The sequence below is a fragment of the Ptychodera flava genome, chromosome 5 (genome assembly GCF_041260155.1).
Source record: "Ptychodera flava strain L36383 chromosome 5, AS_Pfla_20210202, whole genome shotgun sequence".
NCBI classification, from domain to species: domain Eukaryota; kingdom Metazoa; phylum Hemichordata; class Enteropneusta; family Ptychoderidae; genus Ptychodera; species Ptychodera flava.
Window position 1 is genome coordinate 37,078,735 of NC_091932.1, and position 24,258 is coordinate 37,102,992.

The following is a 24,258-nucleotide window of genomic DNA, read 5'->3' on the forward strand; positions in this document are numbered from 1 at the left end:
TATTGCAATTATCACAGTAAAGAAATAATGGGAACATCTGATAAATATTCATCAATTAAGTTTCAAGGAGTGGGGCAAAACATAAAGGAACTAAGTTTTTTATCCGACATCCATCTTTTCACGTGGTCCCTAAATTAATTAACTCTTCTGATCGATTGAAAAGAATATTTTTAAATATCATTATGAAAACAATATAAACAGTTATATAGGTAGACCAGATGGTGAATACTTACTAGTATTTATTTAACGTAGATTATACTTATCATTTATTCTTTCTGATTATAATTTTAGCATTTATGAGTGAGTCCGGGGTTCTGATATAGTTATTTGTACATTTCTCTCAAACATTTGATGACGAAGTTCTATCAAGCACTAAACGGCCTGATCCCTCCTCTTATGTTAAATGTCACCTCAGATGCCACCAGAGAACACCATTTCCACTGTCGTGATGGGGTTTTATGATCAAGGTTCTTGTCTGACTTATATACAGAACTGCGAACGACACCAGTTCATGCTAAGAACACAAGCTTTATTACTGAACACGCCGTGAGATAAAAAAGGCGCCAACCGGAACACAACTGTAGCAATTACATGTAAAGGCACCAAAGCGCATGCACCGAATGTAATAGAACACCAAAGGATAAACATTTTTTTGGCGGGAGATTATAGTCCACGGTCATTGGATGAAAGTTACCAAAGAGTCTGATTGGTAGACGGATAACACATAGGCTGTGCTTAGTCCTATTAATAATGTTCAAATGATGTGTCATTTGTTCTCCGACATTCTCCCGGCGACGAAAGATAATCTTGAACACTTTCAATATGAATTATCAATAAATGATTCGTTTGAACAAAAAACTTAGAAATTTCAAAGAGTCTCAACAGTTACAACAATTTATGAAAGTTCGGATATTCTCATCCTGGCTGCAATGGCTGCATCTCTGGACGGTCTGCCCGACTCTGGCGGGTCATTGGTTTTCTCAGTAGAAATTTCTTGCCGATGGGTGTCTTCCCGCTCGTTCATATCTTTGTCTTCAGATGATGATAATTCTTGAGAGGCTACCTCAAGAGGGTATAACTTGTGTATAGGGCGGTTTATTGTCGTCTTGCGTGTAGCATTCAAGTCCGCTGCGATCTGTATCCATTGAGAGTTCAATTCAGCATCGAGCGGTTCGTCCCAAGGGAGCCCGCGTTTCCATAGTGACTGTACAAAGAGTTTAGCTCTGATGTGAACTGGAGCTACGAAGCCCAGTGGGTCGTACAGTGTAGCGGAGGAACTGAGAACATCTCGTTTCGTTATCAATTCATTTGGAATAGGCTCGCTATTATTTTCTGAGTAGGTCATCGTGTCGCTTTCTGGTTCCCAACGCAGGCCGAGTACTGGTACATCACGAGAGGGTTCGTAGATATCGTCCTGTTTTGCGAGTTCACATAGTCGTTCACTGTTGGACGTCCATGAGCGTAGCTTGAACCCACACGACTGCATGAGGTGGTTTGCGTCGTTGTAATATGACACGGCCTTTTCATCAGACTTGGCACCGTCTATCACATTGTCAACATAAATATTATGTTTGAGGTCATCAGCAGTCGGTATGGAGGCATTACTTTCCAAGTGGGTCTTGATTACAGCGTTGAGCATGAATGGGGAACAAGCCGCCCCAAACAGAACAGACTTGAATTGATAAACATCAAATGGACTTTCGGGATCACGAATGTCCGATAACCAAAGAAATTTGGTGTATTGACGCTCGTCTTCCTCTAGACGTATGTTTAAGAATGCCTTTTCAATGTCACTGACGAAAGCGATTCGGTTAGCGCGAAATCGTAGCAAAATGGCAGGTAAATCATTGATTAATGACGGCCCAGTTTGAAGACAGTCGTTTAGACTTGCCGAGTCAGCATTTTGTTTGCTACTGCAGTCGTATACAATACGTATTGGAGTGGTAACTGAGTCCTTCTTGACAGCTCGATGCGGCAAATAATGTCCTTCAGTTTTGTTGTCATCTTGAATCTTCTCGACGAAGTCTCGGCGCAGTTGATCGGTGATGATATCGTCATATCTCTTCGTTAAGTCAGGGGCCAAACGGCGAACCATAGCGCGCGTGCGATTTTCAGTTGCCGCATAGTTTGAAGGCAGTGGCGGATGATCAGTTTTCCATGGTAAACGGGCTATGTATTTACCATTTTCAACACGTAGATGAGTGTCCCGATATGTTTCGAAGTCGGTATTTTCATCATTTTGCGAGTCTGCCTTCACTCCGATGAGCTCTAAATTCCACCAGTTTCGTATGTCATCGTCGGTGTGTGTTTCTACGTTCACGTGATGAATATTAATGTCAGAGTCCAATTTCCCACGCTTTCCAGTAGGACCGGACAACAAGTAGCCGAACTTAGATGATATTGCAGTTGGACCTGCCCCGCGCACGATATGGTTTCCAACAAAGTTCCAATATTGATCAGCTCCGATGAGTACATCAATTTCCATAGTTTTAACATTGGAAACTGGGTGGGCAAGCTTTAATCCCCGTAGATGGTCTGAGTTGAGTATTTCTGCTGACACGTGGTTGAATAGGTTGGACGAAATCTCGGGAATTATCAGGGCGTTGACAGTACTGGTATGTCCATTCTGTTCGTGCAAAGTTACCATTGCACTTTTCATGGAATGAATTTGTTTCGAATTGTCCCCGAATGTTGACAGGCTCACGTTCTCATGAGTGTCCGATTTCAAGTTGAGTTTGTCAGCAAATCGCTGCGTGATAAAAGTTCTGTTGGACCCATCGTCAAACAGCACGGTAGCGTTGATAGGTTTCCTATCGCCGACCGACATAGGAATGACTGCCGTCTTGAGGAGAACCGATCCGTTGGGTGTAGATTTCCCCTTTGTGTCGTCTGTCTTCGCCAATGCCACATGAACTTCAGAAGTTCCCTTTTTCTCAGACGTTGTAGCTGATTTGGTGTCATGATGAAGGGTAGAGTGATGTTTACGCTTGCAGATCTTGCAAGTGTAACGAGACTTGCAATCGCTCACGCGATGCTTTCCAAGGCAATTGTAACAGAGACGATCGCGTTTGACAATGTCTAAGCGACGTTTCGGGTCGGTGACAACTTGGCAATCACTTGTGTAGTGATTTCCCTTACAAAACACGCATGTTTTGATTCTCAAAGGCTTTGTTGTGCGCGTAGATGCGGCCTTAGTATGAAATGAAGCGGTCATATTAGACTGTGTTGCTGTGTCCGCAACCGATAACTCATCGAGTGGAACTCCGGCTTGAATGGCGTCGATTTCCCGTAGGATGGCTTTGCGCAACTCAGGTAAAGTCCAAGCCTTGTTTCCGTGATCTCTTGCGATTTGTTTCCGAATATTGTTAGGTAGTTTATCTCGAATCATGGGAATGAGAAGTTCTCCATAAGCGTTCTCTTCTTTGCCAAGTGATTGTAAACCGCGAATATGACTTTCTAATGTGTCATAAAACAATCTCAGACTGTTAATGTCACTCGTAGGTTGAGGAATCTGCCACAGTGCAGTCATGTGCGCATCGATGATCAAATGATTCTGTCCGTAGCGTTCGATGAGTAGCTCTAAAGCATGGTCGTAGTTGGAGTTTGTCAAGGCGAGACCGCTAATCGTACGGGCAGCTTCATCAGTTAAAACGCTGCGTAAGTATGTGAACTTTTGAATGTTCTCGAGGTTCTTATCATTATGGATGGACGATTTGAAAGTGTCGTAGAAACTCACCCACTCGAGTACGTTTCCTGAGAAAGTTTTCAGCTGTAGTTTCGGTAATGCGACCGTTTTCTTCGATGTGTCTTGAGTAGCGGTGTCGGAGTTCGCCGATGGGCCAGTCACATTGTTCGGTTTGTTGTTTTTGATGAAATCAGTGATCTTGTCGTTTCTCTCGAATATCTCGGACATGTAGTCGCCAGATTCTTGGCTCGCAGCATCGTAGCTTGCTTCATCCGTATTATCTAAGATATCTTCTTCGATCTTAGTTAAAGATTCGTATTTCTGAGTCAGTTGAGTGTTCAATGCTGTGAGTATCCTGTAAGCTTCAGTCTTGTTCTCAGCTGCAGCGAACGTTGATGTGAGTTGTTCTGCACGGTTGAACAGCCTCGTCATTTGGGCACGTTGTCCCCTGCGCTTGAGTTTCAACTTGGCCAATTTCGTTGCCATTTGCTCGGCTTGAGTTGGTTGCTGCTCCTCGTCAGACATCCTAATCCTGGTCTCGGCACCAAAAAATGTCGTGATGGGGTTTTATGATCAAGGTTCTTGTCTGACTTATATACAGAACTGCGAACGACACCAGTTCATGCTAAGAACACAAGCTTTATTACTGAACACGCCGTGAGATAAAAAAGCGCCAACCGGAACACAACTGTAGCAATTACATGTAAAGGCACCAAAGCGCATGCACCGAATGTAATAGAACACCAAAGGATAAACATTTTTTTGGCGGGAGATTATAGTCCACGGTCATTGGATGAAAGTTACCAAAGAGTCTGATTGGTAGACGGATAACACATAGGCTGTGCTTAGTCCTATTAATAATGTTCAAATGATGTGTCATTTGTTCTCCGACATCCACTCCAAAATTTCATTTTTCGCCTTGCGAGAAAGGGGACACCCCCTCTCGCGCCTCCTCCCCCTCTCGTTCGCTATAAGCTCACTCGCCGCTAGGTCGCTTCGCTCCCTCTCAGTCCACCCGTCTACTTTCTGGAATTACCTGGCTACTTTTAAATATAAGGACAACACTGCGTCCAATGTCCTTCGAAAATCCACCGTGAAGTATTGCTTATTTTTTGTGTTCAACGTGCTTGTTCATTGCAGTGAGGAGTGCGTATGGATACAGTATAGAGATTCAGGGCTGATCATGCCGGACGATGCTCAATAAAAAAATCCCAGTTAAATTTCATTTTTATTCGTTTTCTATATCTACAAATTAACTGGCGTTGCCCAAACTATAAAATAACAGGAATAATGTACCCCCTCCCGGTCATAATTGATGAAAGCAACCTTTGCACTCCATGATGTGCGAGGGAAGCCGAGTACATTATGTCGTGCAAAGTTTGCTTTATCCATTATTGATATGGAGGGGTACATTATTCCTGATCTAACTGCACCTGGAAATTAGTCGAAGAGTGTTGCTCGGCGTAAAAAAAAATTCTGCAATGGTACATTGATAGTTTAAGAGCCATTAAGAGTACAACATACAGTTGTCGCTATCGCTGCCTCCATGCCGCTAAAGCCAAAAACAAAAAATAAAAATAAAAAAAATAAAAAAAATAAATTGCGCTGTTCCGATAACATTGTTTTCAATAAAAGTGTAGATAGGTCAGCAGGAATTTTTTCCAGAATATTTCAGAAGTAGTTCAGTCAAACACTGGCGACAATATTTCCAGAAAATTTTATACACATAAAGGTAAACAACAACATAAAAGACATCCTCGTTCAAGCAAAAATCAAATGCCAAGTAATGAAGGCGCCAACTAGTGTTAACAGGAGGAAATGGATATAATTTCTTTGAACATTGGTTCTTTGAACACACGAATGACCTCTCATGAACACTAGCATGAAATGTTCATACATAAGAATGGTTTTATGAATAGAAACATAAAATTTGTTAACAATATTATCAGCGAACCCCCTAAAACCCGTCAGACTTTGCGATAATTTCCCGTGCGAACGACAAACGGCGCCCCAGAACCTGTTAGAGAGTAGTGCGCGTGCTGCTAAAAATAAGCAAATCCGGAGATTTTTTCTGAAAGATCTTTTTAAAAAGGCGTCTAAACTTGGCTGACAAATGCTCCATTTTATTTGTGGTTGATTATGATCTTTGTAAAAAATCACTATTTTCGTTTTAGCAGTAAAGTTATTATGTTACGATATTGTTCATATTCACGGGCATGAAAACAAACCATTACTGTGTATTTGTGGGCAGTCACGTGGTCCAGCTCGACAAATTAAAAGCAATGGACAGGGCATGGTAAAATAATTAAAGATAGCGCGCAACTGTTTATCGATTGAAATTAAATTCTATGGAATTCAGGAAGGAAATATATAAATATAAAACGAAAAAAATATCGTTTAAACCTTAATGAGGAAATAAACAGTTTGCAACGATTTGAAAAAGGTATACACCTATACCTAGTGATGTACATACAATGTTACTAGTTCGTGCAAAAAGTGCGGTGAGTGTTGATTTTACAAATAAGTGAAAAATAACGTTAAAAACAATACATGGTACACAAAAAACAACAAGAAAATCATTAAAGAGCACCAGTACCATCTAAATCGGAAAAAAAATATGACAAAAAAGTTAAATGTGAACCACATTCGATTTGACTGTGAAAAAAGAGAAAAAATCAAGTGACAGAAATGAACAGACTAAAAATGCCTTGCATAAAAAAATTATTAAAATAATTAAAAAAGTGAAAAAAAAGATACCTGTCATAACAAATATTATAAACAATTCATGACATGAACCACCATCTGGTTTGACTGTAAAAAGGAGAGAAAATCAAGAGTTAAAATATCTACCATGATGACTTTAAATAAAAGTGGACATCATCCACTCAAATAAAATTCCACGCACACATACTCAAAAACAAACAAAGACGAAAGCAGACGCAGGTCCCGGAAAAAATAAAACGAAAGAGCACACACCACAGAAATACAAACAAACAAACATGCAAACTTAATTTATTCAAAAACGTAATGGTTCACTTCTCGTTTAATCGATGAATATCAATCCTCCATAACTCGAGAACTTTGAATCCGATCATTTTACTTCAAGTCCTGAGAATAAATCTAAGTGTAAAACTTAGGGGCCGTCGATAATTATAATATGCGCACGGTAAACTAATTGCGTGCCTTAACCCCTCCCTTCTAGACGAAAGTGCAAAAAGCCAACCAAGCCGCATTCTATTATGTCGCTATGAAACCACGTATGCGCTGACCACTGAACCACCCTCGGCATACCCCTGAAATCAATCTATGTCCAGCGCCAACTCGACGCAACCAATAGAATGAAATGTTTTGAAACTGTGTATCAAAATGATTGATACGTTATTTTACACTTGCACTGAACTACATGAATGTCAAAAACGATGGTGTAGCGCCAGTTCCACACAACCTATCTGGACGCAAAACAATGTACGCGTTATTTTGCGATACAAAAAGAAACGTGTAGCGAGATGTTGCGATATAAAGACATCTAGTGCGATTTTAGCGCACTGTAATCGAAGTACGGCCAAAGCTCCTCCCATAAACGTAGACATTGCGTTCACCATGCGCGTGTTATAGTATCCATGGCCCCTTAAAGTTGTCCCACGAAAATACGAACGGCAAAAGAATATACATTTAGATGTATGGGTCTGTGTGAGAGTGTTTCCGTGTGTCTGTCTCTGTCTGTCTCTTTGCTTGTCTGTATGTTTGTATGTCTATGTGTATACATGTCTGTGTGGTCTCTCTGTGTCTTAGTCTGATTAAATGGTGAGTTTTGAAAGTGTGCCTATTAATAATATAGATATCAAGTGATTTATAGGAGAATCATGTGCATTTACATAACACAAAAACATCGACGCTATGCTAATATTTACAACCATTATCAAGTACATGTCCTTAGAATAAAGAGCATATGAATAACCGATATTAATCTTATGAAAGCATGAGATTGATGCAGACTTCGGATGTATGTGACCTTCAGACGGTAGGTCATTTATTGGTCGGGTTGCTGTTTTTCTCGCATACAGAACACGTATTTATATTTATTTGTAGGTAGTTTTGTCCTCTAGCTGAAAACAGGCAGGACTATTTCCTGTGTGGCAAAGATAAGATGACTTTGAAGTCATATTTGAAGTCCTCTTGACAACTAAAGTCGAAGGCGTGGCTGGTCGATTAAATAGCATAGGCAGTTTATGATCTGAGGTTGATACCAGTAGGTCTAACAAGTAATAATTAATATAAGTATTATATAGAAATAATAACGTGAATAAATAATAACGTGAATAATAATAGGTTCAATTTCCGTGAAAATGTCACAGTTTGGGTATTTTGGGTCGAAAAGACCAAATATGATATCGATTTCACTGCCCCATGTTTCCATGGTAACCATTTTAGGGGTTGAAAATATCATTTTTCTAATATCCCATGAAAAGTTACTTTGATTGATATGAAAATTACCTAGTGGGGGAATTCGGGTCAGGGAACACAAAAACCAGACTTATTTTAATGTTTCAAGTTGCCATGGTAACTATTTTGGCATTGAAAATGTTCCTTTTTCCCTTATTTCTATTAAAAATGTACTGGGACATAATCCCGGTATTTTGGGAATAACCTCATTATTATACACCTTTTTTAATCCAATTTTACCTCGAAAAAATCAAAATTAAAGCTTTTTTGAGGATGACCGTCCCGCACTGCACTGAGCGATCGCGAGCAAACTGAGAACGCGTTAAGCGCGTCCGCTAAGCGCACAGAACGAAATTTCAAACCCACGCAGCGCAGTGTACGTGTGAGAAATTGTAGGCCGGCAGCATAATTTCACCCGAATTCACAGGCTTTTGATTCACCACTACTAACGTTGTCAATTACCCAATGTTTAGAAGTATTTCTCCGCATTGACGTAATGGTGTTTTGAGGTCAAAGGTCAAATAGCGTCCTATAACACCAAAAGTTCTTGTACTCCGCGGCAAAGTTATTGGACTCTGCGTCCTCTGACACTAAAATTTACTGTACGAAGAAAACTGCAAAGATTGCAGATGCAGGTGTATAATAATGAAGATAATGTATATTGGGGCCATTCTGGTCAAAATTATTTTTTCCGTTAATTTTAGTGTGTTAGAATTAATTTTATATAGACCAGAAATAATTTTTCAAGCATTTTTAATTTTGTTCCATGCAGTCATCTCAAATAAGTGCTATGTAGTATATTACTAACTTCGCATTCATCGAATAAAGTTTATGCCTTCAAATTAATTTTATGTGATAAAATTAATTCTACTAGTATGTCAAATTAATTTTGTGAACCCAATTCCCCTTAGCACCCAAGATTCACTGGTACTTATTTATTTTATGGATTGACAATATTCTTTGTCTCATTCAAGGAAGAATAATGAAGACAAATTATTTCTAATTGTTTAACTATAGTAAAATTATGACCATGTAGTGGTGCATTATTTTAGTGTGACCTGGCGTGACCCCATAAACTCTATGACTAGCTAGATCCCTTTCCATGGTTGCAACGGCTTAATTTGAACATGGTGCCTGTATACCTTTAAACACTTTTAAAAACCCAGCAGGCCAAGACAAGGGGGGAATATTACAAGATATCACGTTTAATACTTCCCTACTTGACATAGTATAGGGCTCTCACTTGTGCGAACGTCGTAGGAAACACTTATTGCAACAATTTACCCTAAATATAAAGAATCGGCTGTCAATTAAACTGCGTTTGCTAACCAACCGGAGGTAAACAGTGAGACTAAACGTGCCCAGAAATACTAGCGCAATAGACTAATCGTTTTGGCGCGTGCCAACTCAAAATTATAGAAAACCGCAAACACTACACACGCGATTGTGCAGAACCTTAGTCCAAGCTTGGCAGTACTATAAGCTTGTGCAAAGGTACTCGTCTGTAGGTTTGGCCAAGCTTATCTATAGATAAGGTTACTCCAAGCTTACTTACAAATCTTGTGCCAAGGTTATGGAGCAAAGCTTGGGGAAAGGTTACGGTCAAATCTTTAAGTAAGCTTACCAATCACTAAGCTTCAATGAAGCTTTGTTTCAAAGCTTTGATAGACCTTGCGATATTTATACGTACAAAACATCTGACGTTTTTCACAACTCGGTGTTAATTTCCGTTGGCTTAGGGATAATAAGCGTTTTTGCGGACCACATAACGCGCTTGTTTTTGTCATTATGTCTTTGCTTGCCAAGAATTTTTCTACTATTTCACATTTCCTTGTTATTTTTAAAGTTACCAATGTATCTTTAACTTAGATTTTTTAAAATTTCCCTTTAATCTTTTGTCAATTTATGAACGTTGGGTCGTATGTTTCAGGCACGGTCCCTCCAGGACCGTGTTTCAGGTTTTCGTAGGGTCAGTATTGGGGTCACTATGTACGACCAAATACCCTCTCTTGTTATTCATACGGAGTAATTACATTATACATATTGAAATTCAAAGAGTACAAAATTAAATTTAACTGTCAAAAATGATCAATAGTATTTTTCCTCTTTAGATAAATGCATGTGTACTTACTTGAAGGTCTCCGTTACCTGTTACCCAGACTGTTTAGCGCGAGTCACGTGCTTGTAGCATGCTTGCTGGCGCTTCAGTGTCCGAGTAGGTGGGACGTGGGTCAGGGAAGAGGGGGGGGGGGAGGGGGGTGGACGCGGACGACCCACGTACCATGGTTGGATGATGAGGTAATAAGTTCTAATGTATGTCTATTTGTAATGCGTGTAAGCGGTTCGATATTCTATGAATCCCTTCATGTTAAAGGAGACGACACGTTGAAGTGTGCATGCACATCATTGATTCAGCACATGGACTCAATTTTCGTATATTTTAGCTGATGGTGTTTGTGACTGCGTGCTTGTAAGCTTACTGACGATACTGTGTTTCCTTCATTATTTTATTTAGTGAATGACAAATGCTACATTATGACGATCCTATGTGGACTTGGTTCGAGTTTGTGATTGTTTGAGTGGTGAACGCGATGGGGTGAACTCTCTCGCAATAGCGCTGTTCACGGTTACAGGTTTGTTACTAAATATAGCTGTACGCGCGCGACATCGGACACGCAGCTTGAAATGCGGACAAATTTTATCAATGTTGCATGCGTGGCTGTTTTTGCAGCTTGTACTCTGAGTCATGAATATGTTTTTTAGTATTCACTGTTACACTAGCAGTCGCCCACTGAGATGTATTTTCGTCGTTCTTGCATGCGTAATTTTCAAAAGCGTAATCTAAAAATGCGGACAAATATTTATTTTTGCATTAATGAGAGAACAGTGACGTAAACTGTGAACGGCCCATTACAACTGGGCAGACTCAAAGGTAACGTGTTCAATCGCTAGGAAAACCTAGCCTAGGCTGCCAAATTCCAAATAGGTTTGTATGAAATAGGAGAGACACAAAAGAAACAAGTATAAATGACTTTCGTTTTTTAGATATTCACCGACTTGAACCAAGAGTAGGACGATCCCTAGAAACAGGCATACTATTCAACTGGTACATTTGCAGTAGCTTATGCATTAGCTGAGTTATACAACTTTTCCTAATCAGAGGTATATATTGTAATAGGGGGCACCATTTCACAAGTGGTATAGCCATAAATTGATGTCTTCAAATCGCTGTACACAAAACACAAACGGCTTGTAAATATGGCACTGTGTATTGTGTACGGCGATTTGACATCATCAGTTTGTGGCTATACCGCTCGTAAAATGGTGCAGATAGGGGTGCTGCAGTACTGTAGCTTGAAGTTTTGCATGGGTATTTTTTGTTGGATGGGATAAGCTTCAGGTTTGCCGTACAATCTAAATGAATACCCAGGCAAAATCTCAGTATAAAGCACCTACAGCCATGGTTGATTTTGCTTGTTGTGCCTAATAGTCACAGCATTGTACCTTGAGGTTTTGTCAGAGTATTTATGGTCTTTAAGTCTGATGGGCCGTCCCAAATACTCGGATAAAAACATATAGCTACAGTGCTGCAACTATGTCTGTGATCCCCGTTGGTGAGAATAATAACGATATTAAATATTACTTGTTCTTTTTATATTACAGGAAAGATGTGAGACTGGTTGATACAACTAGTATATGACAGCCATATATATGACAGCCACTGAAATAAAGCCAGGTAGTATATATTTAATTTTCTTAAAGAATGTACAATCTGCTCATTCCCTAACTCTTTTTCTGAAGAAAATCTCTGGTTTAATTATGTAATTCAGTTAATTTTCCAAGGACTACTCAAGATTTTCACTCCAGCAGCGTACTTTGTCTTCTATTGATATGCTAATAAGGATGTCTTGCGTTTGAACGTGAATAACGTGGCAGCTGGTCAGAGAGAAAATCTCGAGTACTCCTTGGAAAATCAACCGAACTACGTAAACAAACCAGATATTTTGTTCACAAAAGAAGTTAGGGAATGAGCAATAATCAGAGTTCAGGTAGGTATAGGTCATTTTATTGAATTACATTCACTTTGGTTTATTTTACCGTTCAATGTCATGACACAAGTTGTGTCGTCGTAATAGACCCAATTTCGCTCCCAGTTGGCCCCTGCTATTCGTGGTGGGATAAACCTTTTGATGACCCGCAGAGTGACGCACGCTACCCTGCCAACAGATAGCTGCGTATAAAAAACTCAAAGGAAAAGAAATCTGAGACAGTGTTCCATAAGTTTTATTCTAAGTTCACTGATTTCAATGAAGATAACATTTTTTGTAAATGAAAACATAGCGACAGACATACATTTATTCATCCATGTCAAATTATTACCATAACACTCACTCGCGTGTTCTCAGCCTGATAGTGAGTGAAACACGTCCGGCCGAACCTAAAAATAGGTCGTTTTGCTTCGGGAATGAATACACGAGCGAAATTGTAACCTATAAAACTTGAGTGTACTCTGCTCAAGCTCCTTGGCATGTTTACTCAGCTAAGTCGGTTACCTAATGCATGGTCCCTATGGAGCACCTTGGCTAACGTTACGGCTTGAGAGCCATGCAAATATGGCTGCCATCGATGAGCTGCACACGGGCTTATGATCTCGGATGACATCACAAACTCGCAGAAAACCCTTGTTAAAAAAAAGACAGGACGTGAAAGCCTTAGACTTGATTGTATATTTCAGATATTAAGCTAAATGAAAATGTATGATTTCTGATAAGCTCACGAATCTTTGATTAAGTATATCATTTTAAACAATGTTTCATTTTTTGCTATCTGAGACTATAATTTCGAACAGAGTAAATAAATCCAATGTGGAACAATTTGAAGTAAAATATCTAAGTAATGGTAAATATTTATCATTTTATTTGTCATATTTGATGGAATCTTTTAATACTTAACTAACATTTAATATTTATATCATCACTTTCTATTTAAACATAAATCATATGTTATAATGTAAAACCTTCAGAAAACACATGGAATTTCTCTCTAATCTCAAAGACAATTATAGAAGTGTACATGTATGGATGCTAGGTTGGATGGATCGCTTGTGTCAACACGTGATGATCTACCAATGTTTACACAAATCTGTTAGTCTTTGTTGGTATTGTTTGCTGTCTGTGCCAATCTTGCTATATATCAACGTATTTTCAATTGTGGGTAAATCTAAAACGGTTTATAAAGAATGTATTGTGGTGGTTGTTGCACTTAAAAACACTTGTTATTTTTCTGACCTCACTTCTTTCAATTTTATATCGTTTATTTACCAGTTTAAGGTTGCATTTACCTCCCTCACAATCATGGATAACACTGACTAATCGAATGATGTTTTGGGGCTTAATAAATGTATGTTGTTCTGTTTTATGTATCACTGGGCAGCCAAACAATTCATCTGTCAGTGGTCTTTGTCCTGCTATCAGATCTGCTTGATATTCTTGGATCTCAACCACATCTACTGATGGTAGCATGTGTAGTTTAACATTGATGAGACACTTTATCAATCCAGTCTGTATCTGTGTGAATGGTAATATATATAAATGTATTATTCTACACTTTCCCTTTCCTTCTTTTATACAGTTAAAAAAAATTAAGAAGACATTTTTCCCATTAATGTTTGACTGATGAATATTATGGCATGCAAAGGTGCCACAAAACAACAACGTTAACAGGTAAGTTCTTAATATTCCAATTATAATACTTATTAACTACTCAAAATGAATGGAGAATGAAGAACAGTATTAACCCTTTGAGCGCTGTAATTTTTTTCCAACCAAAACTTTAGTGCAACATTTTACCAATTTTATGAATTTTCTGTAATTTGTTTGATAATTTTTGACCAAATGGAAATGAAATTTCATTGGCTGCATTTTTTATCAAAATTTTGGTGAATATCAGGGAAAAAAAAGGATATATTTTATAAAGGCCACAAAAAATTGATTATGGCACTCAAAGGATTAACACAAAAAACATAAATTCTGTCACAACACTTGTAAAAAGCAACATAATTTTCTTGCCAAGACAAAATTCTGAAAGAAATTAAAATCATCCTTTGATCTTGATAGGATATAGCCTAATTTGTCTCATGTTCACAGTAATTTGCATTGGCCCTTGTTGGAGTATGGATCAAATGAAGTAATGAAAATATTTTTGTTTGTCATTCTTTTCCCGTGTACATTGTATGCCACTCACTTTATTCTCATCGTCTTGATAGAGCACTGATGACCCCTCAACCACGGTTTCCAATGACCTGGCTGTCATTGACCTGTAGGGGATGAACACTCCTTGTGTTGTGTCACTTGTGATCACTCTGTCACCAAGCAGTCGATGAAGGTAGGTCGTGATGGCAGTGTTTGTTATTGTTAAGTCTGTGATTTTTTTTTTAACTATGTGACGGTTGTTATCCCGGACTGGGTTGGTGAGTACCCCGGCTGCCTTGATTGCTTGTGTCTCCCGTCCATATATATAGTTCTGTATTGAAGCAGACTGACCAAGTGTCCTCATTGCAATTCCACCTTGACATCTGCAATAATTAACGGGGTACTTGTAGTTGATTTGGTTTTTTATAATATAAGGTGGTGCTAAACTTTACATTCCAGGGTGGTTTAATTTCACATTTTCAAATTTATTTCATTGACTTATTATGATACATATTGCCGCAGAAAACCCTTGTTAAAAAAAAAGACAGGACGTGAAAGCCTTAGACTTGATTGTATATTTCAGATATTAAGCTAAATGAAAATGTATGATTTCTGATAAGCTCACGAATCTTTGATGAAGTATATCATTTTAAACAATGTCATACAGGTAACATGCGGTGCTTTCTTAAAGGGTCAATGACCTGAAATTTATTTCTTTCACAATTTCTTAGTTTGATGTCCATAACATGATTCGTATGATAGAAAGTGCAATGCAATCTTTATGTATGTATGCATGACCTTTTTCTACTTTTTTTTAGCTCATATTTGGTTTTATATATAAATACCAAAAAGAGCTTATATGATGAGTCTAAATGTCTGTATATTTGTGGGTATGTGCGGATGTATGTCCGTCACACACAAAGGCTCCCATACCGCAAAAGCTACCGTCTCAGTATTTGGTGTACAGGTAGGTGTAGGGGTTGAGATGTGAATTTGTTCAAATGAACACATCAGTGTCAAAATGTGCAAATGAGGTAAGAAAAAGCAAAATTCTGAAACAGGCTTGATACAGGCTTACTCCACTGACTTGAGTCATTTCCTGTCATTGTCATTGAAATGTTACATATTGACAGACCTGCTCAAACCATAGACAGTAGAGGGGAGGAAGACCGTTTATGGTCAAACTAAGGCAGTAAGGGGGCTAGCTGCCTTTCTACTCTCTATGTTGCTAAAGTTGACCTCCGGTACCTAAAGTTTCAGACCTTAATTACTTTTGTCATTCTTGTTTTTCTGGTTTAAATATTTCTTGTTGTTTTTCTGGTTGTACTGTGCAGAAATAATTGTCATAACATCAACGCAGAATTTTCCTGCACTGAACAGATAGAAACAACATTTATTGTTGATCTTTGGTACCCATACTGGTATGTACCAATTCTGATCAAATTTGAGCGACACCGTATAATTGCGGTATTTTTCTAAAATTGAAATAGTATATTTTTAAAAAAAGTAGCAATATTGAATGATTGAGTGTATGGGTCAAAGAATGAATGAAAATTGTTTGCATTATTTTGTTGACAAACTGATATACTTACATTGCTTCATCTTTGTCTCTCCATTTGCCTCCATCTCGAAACGCAGTACTTCTTGCTTTACCATATGGACGACTGTATCGGCACTAGGATTGTGCCTATTTGTGAAAGACTGCACCATCCTTATTCTGCCATTTTCTTCTTCAAACTTCTCAGCTTGAAAGCCTTGGCTGTGGCCATGTTTCCTTATATCCTAAGGAATATGAAGCAGGTAGTGTGTTGTTTGTTTTCTGTTTATAAATGTGCAGATTAGAAAAAAATTGTGGTTTGGGAGGGTATAAGATTGTAGTTACCGCATAGAACAACCAATTGTGTCTAAATTTTTCTAACATTGATTGAGATTATTACATGTCAAAGCCCGTAGAAGTTATTAGACATCATATGTACACTCACTCTTGCCTGTCACATTGTACCCAACCTGAACCAAGTGTCACTGAAACTGAGATTTATATTTTGGTTGAGTGTCTTCATCTCTGCATGTTTGAACATGTCTATGGAGTGCGCAACCAGGGTGTAGTGGTATTTGCTGCTAAATTGTTAACAATATACCCTGGTTGTGGGTCACTGAAGTATTCATGTTTCATGTGCTAGACAAGGTGATACATACACTTTTCCTAGTGTGATGAGTTGAAAGATCTGGTTTTAATCCTAGTATGTCTAAGTCAGTCAATATACATGAGGAGTACAAGAGTTGTTTAAAAAGTCTTGTATAATTTTAATGTTGTTTACAAATCTAAATTTTTGTGACTAGTGCATTTTTAAACCACATAGCTGACATCCAATAGCTAATATCGTTATTAGTCAATAAAATTTTAAAGTGAGATAAGCTGTATCTTGTGGCAAGTTTTTCAATATTCTGCTTATGTATATCATCTACTGTGTCTGACTCTAATCAGTTTGTCATTCTGAAATCTTGAGTATTCTTATCATCAACACAGCTTGTATGTGTGTTGTGGTCATTGTTTATTGTTTACAAGTGAATTCTAGTCTGGACTTGAATACGATTTTCAATAACAACAATGGAGATTATACTTATATAGGTTGTTTTGATATGCCAAATACTAAAGCCCAAATAGCTGCAAATGTTTAATAAACCGATCTCAAAATATCCTTAGTTTCCCAAGAGATTTCTTTGAATAAGACCCACTAGAAACTGAAAAGTGTATAACGCTGCCATGAGTGTCATGAGTGGCATGTAAATGCAAAGGTTTTAACGTCATTTTAGATTTCCCGCCATTTTCAAAAACTTGTCATACGACAGAGAAAATAAAGATTACAACAACAAAATGTTAGCCATCGTGTGATGCATTCAAGCAAGTGGCATCATACTTGTATGTATATGTGTAGGAAAATAATGTTGTTTGTATTTTCCCGTGGGGGCGCCATTATATGGGTGCGGCACCAATTTATTATTAAACCTGTTAAAACGAGTAGGTATGGTCCAAATCAGCGAGCAGTTACTTCAATACACGTCCTTCAGCAAGTACATTTAAACGAACCAACTCTGGTTTGTAAATAAAATCATGAAAATAATGCATAAAATTAGAAGCTATTGGGGCTTTAAAATACAGTTTAGGGAATCAATGCAGAAAGTGTAGTGAAAGCACAAAACAAAAGTTCTGAAAAAATAGCAAAAAGATACAGCTTATGGAGCTTTAACTGATTATGATTTTAATGGGAAATCTCCGATTCTCATAAAAAAAGGTTCGAACATGTAACAAACTCACTTTATAAGTGTGCTTCCGAGTTTTTTCAACTGTGATATAAACTGACGTATGCTTGATTCCATTGCTCTTAAATCTTCAGATGTGTACGGCCCTTGTCTGTATATCATGTGTGTTATCTGGAATTTGAGTATGATACATTGGTCAGTATTGGTAAGTATAATGTATATAGAATGTTGCTTATTTCCATGTGGTGTTACTCTATCTTCAAATTCATATTGATTATTCAACCGATTGTGGTCATGTGTCCAACTACGAATGGGTCCATGTCATACAGCACTGAAACAACAAATCATAATAACTACCAATTGAATTTTTGATCCGTAACACGATGGAATTTAGTCACTGAAATTTTCGGTTTCGGTACTACAACGTTCGTCAGCATAATAACCTGATCTCAATTTCATAACCTTTTGGACACCTGACATCAAAATCGGGTCATATACTTTTTGCAATTTATACCTTCCAATGTCTCTATTAAGAGATGGCGTGTTATAGGGAAACCATTATCGGAAATGTACCTGTGTAAGTTTTTTGTTAAAACAATGCTTGTTTAAAGAAACCTAGATGCACCAAATCATCAGAGCAGCAATGACTGTATCCCTTTAACACAGATACATATAGCCTCCTTGACACCCCTTCCAAGGTATCAGGGATCCCTATTAAGAATTTGTACATTTTCCTAATCCACAAAGTCGTCTGGTGATTCAGTGTGGATAAATGGGGAAACCAAAGATATCTTTTAACTAAGACGATGGTAGCTTTTAGAGATCAATCTGTTACTTCTATGTAAAATTGACATTGATCAGCTACAACTACAGATGAATTTTCATGCTAAAAAACAACTCATAATGACTTGCCAGTTTGTAATTATCATCACATGCATGTATTAAAGGGACAAAGTCGCCCGTTTTTCATGAATTTTTCTTGGATACAAGAAACCACTTATATTGTTTAATATGTTGAAAGATACTGAATGAATGGGTGACCATGCATATAATTTACCCCGGTTTTAGACACAATACATGAAACCATTGTGAAAAAACTGGTTTCATTTAATGTGTCTAAAACCGAGGTTGAACATATGCATTGTCACCCATTCATTCAGTATCTTTCAACATATCAAACAATATAAGTAGTATCTTGTATAAATCAAACTTAATGTAAAATGGGCGACTTTGTCTTTTTAACCTTTTTTCTGTCAGATAGTATAACTTCCCCATCAGCCAAGTCAGTAAAAAGCGATATTGAGCCAAAACATTACGTATTTTCACCGGCTTGGCTTGGCTTGGTTTGTTATTGTATCTTTAGTCCATAAAAATCAAGTTTACAGTATCTATGTTTTCAACAGCCTTCAAATGTTCAATAATATGTTAAAATACATTATATGGAATATGCTATGTTTCATTAATTTTAATCATCTTGACCTGATGGTGAAATATGGACTTGGCAGGAAAAGGGAAACGGGTAAAGGAAAAGGGAAAGGTATCAATGAGCTGTGCATTGGTGCAAATGACGTACACAAAAATTGAGACTAACCTCGGATAATAGACAGTATGCCTTTATGTAACCGATAGGTAGTGATTTGCATCTCGCCAAATGGAATGGGGCAACTTGTACCTGTGTTGAAGTTTGGTATACATGTTATAACTATCCTTGTACAACATAAATAAAACAAAGTTCAACACTAGCTGACAGAGTTTGCAACTTTCGAACCAAAATCATTTCCACAAGTGTAAAACATATCTCAAACCATCAAAATTCATCATATAGTATGCTAAATAAAGTCACACAGTAATGTTAACAGAAAATAGAAAGTACAATTTGAAATGATGTTCATTGGCACCAAATATAGCTAGTTCTTTAACATCCCCTAATCCACTTTATGCTTGCTAACATTCCTTTACATATCAAAATTTCTAAAAGATCTTGCTATGTTACATATCATTTAACGATAAGGGTGTGAGTTTCAGGGTCAGTGGTATATCATATACTTGCAACGGGAACTATTTTAATTTATTAGCATATGCTATTTATTTGTATTCATGATAATGATTACACTTACCCAGATTTTACAATGTCTCCCAATGAAACTATTATGTTGTTTGATTGACTTTGGAGTCATTTCCTTCAAAAGACGACCAATCAAATTCATCCATTGACAATTGTAGAATTTGTCTATCATTTTCATCAATGATCCTCATTATTTCTGTTAACAGGTTTTTGTTCGGGTTGAGTAGGACTGTGTGCAGTCTGTCTTGAGGTGTGTCACTAAAAATGAAATAGATATGTTTAATATCCTGTAAATTTGTCTTTCTTTTTTTCAGTTATGAAAGATTGAGGTGAATATTGGGCCGAATGAAAGTAAACATTTGGACGAACTAGTGAGATCGCAAAAAAAATAAACTGTGGTAAGTTATATTACACAGGAGATGTAACTTACAGACATCTCATTTTATAATGTATAACATGATTTTCTACATTGATAGCACTTTCTAGTTCAATCCATTTCAATATGCTAATATGGCAAGCAGTCATTGTTTTGTACTTGTGGTCAGTCATAAGACAGTTCAACCAATTAATAATCATTTTTTTTGACAGGCAAAGCAAATATACAAAGCTGTATGGACAAAATGTGTCAACATCGAGAAGACAGTTATTCTTTTCTTTTATTCCAGTTTCTGTTCGCAGTTTTTTTCTTTCCGTTTCGGTCTCCATCAGATTGATTTGTTTTATTATCTCCTTTACGTTATCCTTTGTCCGCAGTTCACCTATCTGATTCATGGATGTCTTGTCAATCTATACATTTAAAATCAATATAATAATAACTTCAGTAAATTATAATGATAATTCTATTGTATATCAGTGGATTAGATAGCACTGAATGAGGGAAGGGAGCAGGCGAGGGTTGTGTTACATCTAGGATAGATATAGTGAGTGATAGAGTGAGTGAATGTGTTGCAGCCTGCATGGTCAGTGGTCTTGGCTCTGATCTCCATGCCTCTTTCTCCAGTTATCATGATGATAACAAAGTCATAATCACCCATCACGTGAAATATTTCAGTGGAGCAGTGTCAGCTGCTATTGTGACTTATCATTTACATTAAACCTGCTAAATCTGTATATTGTTCGTATATACATCTATATTCACAATATTTATTGATATTCATATTTTACTTCTTGAATCATTCATAGCTATGCTCAGAGTTTGCAATGAATACTTACATTACACACTCTGCACGGGCGGTTAGCAGTTGCCCCAGATGGTTTGACATTTTCGACGCCATTACACTATCAAAATGCCAATGCTAACTTGTGGCCTGACGATGACGTCTTCTCCAGTAGATGCATCCAGAAGTTTCACACCTTCATTGCATGACTTGAGTTCATTAATTATGGGTCTTAGTAGATCATTTGGTTGTATGATGTTTGATGTTGAAATGAAATGAATATTCTTCAGTTTGTCTTTTTCTTGCACAGGTAATCCTGACAACTGAATAGACAGGACATGATAGCTGTTCCATTGTTTGGATTTGTTGCCACTAGTATCGTCGGCAAACAAGTTGAATGGCAAGGTGTATACTGGAAGTCTTTGGACGTTCTTTGAAAATTCCATTTTTTCCTGTAATGAGGTTTGCAGATAAAGTGTAGACGATTAAAATTTGCAAAGACATTATCTGTAACACTTTGTGTGACATGTATTTATTTCAGTGGTTTGGATCTGTGATTCAGCTGCAGTTTTCTTATGAAGTTGACACAACCGTTATTATTTATATAGGTCACATTTTTGTAAACATAATTAATATATATAGACAACAAGTGAGTCATTGAAAACATGTGTGCATGTGTGCTTGTAGTGTCATACATAAATAATCAAAGGGTTATTAACTAATACTAATGAAGATAATTTTCACCACCTGTATTTGTGTTTATTTCAAATTCATGTTCTACTCCTTGAAGCATGTCGTAACAACTACCGTTTAGTTTCAAAGAAAATTTAAGAAAGATGTAATATAGGAGCAATCATCAAATGACAAATGATTAAATAAATCAGTATAGAGTAAGTTCGAGCTGTACTTTTTACAATTTTGTTGCATACTTTGTCACTCTGTATCTACTTTTTCTTTCTTACCTGTGTTGTAGCTTGTTCAAGATTACACTGATCATTTTCAATGTTCATTATATGAGTAACAATACAGTCCTCATGGTTACTTGCACCAATTATTTCATACGTGTCTACAAGCTTACAGCTATTCCGAATTGGAACTATAGACCTGTGTGGATTTCATATATACACAGGATAAGATTGCATATTTTATACTGTTGTTGAACATGATATTCATCACTTACTCAGTTAGTCAGCCAATACAAAAACAAACAATATTTTGCATGACTTGAGTTCATCACTTAAGGGTCTGAATATATTGTTTGGTTGTATGATGTTTGATGTGGAAATGAAATGAATTTTCAAAAGCTTGTCTTTTTCTTGCACAAGTAGTCCTGTCAACTGGATAGGTAGAACATGATAATTGTTACTCATTTGACCAAAGACCAATGTGGATTTCAATACCTGATAAGTATGTATATTTTCTACATGACATTCATCATTTTTTCAGTCATTGAGTACAAAAAGCAAACAATATTTTAAACCTTGTCGTTACGTAAGTGAAACAAATTATAAACAGATGTGAAATCTTGTAAAACAAATTATGGATTTAACAAAGTTTCGAAAATATGAGACGTGCCCCAAACAATACCTTTCATGTATCTGATCCAGGAATAGGCGGAGGCGCTCATCATCCGGAGGTAATGCACTCTGTACCATGGCATGCATTTGAGTATGCCTTTCTGATTCATTTTGAATAACCTATCAAAAAGAAGTAGTTTATATATGATTTGTACATATATAATCTATTTATGAAAAAGAAAATCCTTAAGCATTTTGTATGTTAGCTATGTTATTTTTCATTTATTATTTACCAGTATGTAATTCAAAATGTTTTAAAAAATTACCCATTTGTTGTAATCTTTGGAGTTAATCTTCATTTGAACATAGTAGTTGAGAATATCAATTAGGCAAAAGAAGAAAAGTATGAAATATATATACCTTCTTTTTGAAGGATTTGATAATAACAGTCTCTCCACTCAATAACAAAACAGAGTCCCCTGCAAACATTCCTTTCCAGTATGGCGCCGGGATGTCTGCTGCCCATTTCTCACCATCGCATTGTTCATATATCTCGTTGGTCAACACTGGAAATCTGCATAATACAACAGAAATCAATGTCAAATACTTGATGATGCTGAAAAAGAAAACATCCGAAGGCGATTCTAACTGAATATCAATATGAAAATGATGTAATTTCTTACCTATTGACACATGATGCAATTCTGGGGTTTCCCAACAGTAATTTCATTAAAACAGTCGGTCTGATGAAGGAGAAAGGGATCCCATCAGATGTTGTTGCCTAGAAATAACAGAAAAATTGAACTTACTTTTTACACACATGAGACTTCTATAAGAAATGTACAGTATCCTCAGAGTGCCTATTTGCCACCTGTAGATTTGTCATGATAAATTGTCAGACAGCATGTTAGTTTTTCATAGATCACAGTTGGATATCAGTTGTATGTAGTGTTAAGATATCATAATTTGTACCATGGTACAAGTGTTTGCACAACGAAAAAGTAATTTGAGTTGATTATATACCTGGCCAACCAGTTCTGTATTAAACCCGGGTACGTTGAAGTTCACAACAGACTCCATCGAAGGTAAATCTGGAACGTTCAGTTCTTCAAGAATGTACCAGACAAATTTCCTTGTTTCACGAGACTGTAAACAACATAGATATTAATAAAAATAGTGACAATTATCACTGGGTATATGTTTGTTTTTCTCACAAATTGGCTTTTCTTACTTTTTAGCTAAAAAATGTAAAAGTAACATGAACTTTGCCGATTAGTTATTTGTAAACCGAAAGCAATAATTGAATACTCCTGGAAACTATCTTGTGTCAGAAGTCTTAAAGTGGTTGAACTTTATCATAAATGAAGTGAACAAAAATTGTATTTTTTGAATACGTCAACAAGGTATCACTTAAGTATATGATACAAGACTGGGTATTGTAGGGTACTCAACTGCTTATTTACTTTTTCAGATCATAAATTGGCAAGGCCTCTACACTTAAACTCTTTTAAGGTTAAATATAACAAAAACAAAAACATTACGCAGACAAACATGCTCACTAAGAACAATGATTCAGGATCTGATGATATAACGTAATGTTGACAGAAAATATATCTGGCATATCAAACGTAGTTTATAATGAGAAAAAAATAGATCAAAAGTACATATTCACAAAATTGGCTCACATATGATATCAATGTTGAGCTTACCATTGGTCTGGGTCCAGAATGACACAACGTATATAATAAAAAAAAGGTCTTGTTTGGGAAGGGAAAAAAGGGATTATCCATAAATTCATCTTCATTTCCTTCAGATGTGGTTTCGTCAGTCACGTCATGGTCATACATATGTGTCTCTTCGTGTGTGGGAGAAATATAATCATCAGGCAAGCCATCATCATCATCGTTATCAGCATCAAAAAAAAGAGGGTCAGGACGAA

General features: G+C 37.0%; 1 protein-coding gene and 3 long non-coding RNA genes across 5 annotated transcripts; 2 read left to right on the plus strand and 2 right to left on the minus strand.

The window, feature by feature from the left end:
* Positions 1-895: 895 nt before the first annotated feature.
* On the minus strand, positions 896-4,210 carry LOC139133694 (uncharacterized). Its single transcript, XM_070700454.1, has one exon. It carries the CDS (start codon positions 4,208-4,210, stop codon positions 896-898), a length of 3,315 nt encoding a protein of 1,104 aa, XP_070556555.1.
* A 6,132-nt stretch (positions 4,211-10,342) lies between these two features.
* Positions 10,343-14,529, plus strand: LOC139133824 (uncharacterized). Of its 2 annotated transcripts, XR_011552651.1 has the most exons (5): positions 10,383-10,426; positions 10,644-10,761; positions 11,792-11,864; positions 13,760-13,851; positions 14,394-14,529. It is a non-coding gene; the product is annotated as an uncharacterized lncRNA (long non-coding RNA). The 2 variants fall into 2 exon arrangements; XR_011552652.1 differs by lacking the exon at positions 10,644-10,761 and having other exon boundaries at positions 10,343-10,426.
* Positions 12,945-19,751, minus strand: LOC139133826 (uncharacterized). Its single transcript, XR_011552654.1, has 6 exons — positions 19,698-19,751; positions 19,172-19,252; positions 17,636-17,751; positions 15,912-16,138; positions 14,372-14,702; positions 12,945-13,695 (listed from the first exon to the last, which is right to left on the minus strand). It is a non-coding gene; the product is annotated as an uncharacterized lncRNA (long non-coding RNA).
* LOC139133825 (uncharacterized) lies at positions 15,910-22,609 on the plus strand. The gene is made up of 4 exons (XR_011552653.1): positions 15,910-16,119; positions 17,715-17,785; positions 19,960-20,043; positions 21,113-22,609. It is a non-coding gene; the product is annotated as an uncharacterized lncRNA (long non-coding RNA).
* Positions 22,610-24,258: the final 1,649 nt, after the last annotated feature.

What these genes read in the sequence shown, in the direction of transcription:
- LOC139133694 (XM_070700454.1), bottom strand. Translation starts at nt 4,210, where the DNA reads ATGTCTGACGAGGAGCAGCAACCAACTCAAGCCGAGCAAATGGCAACG.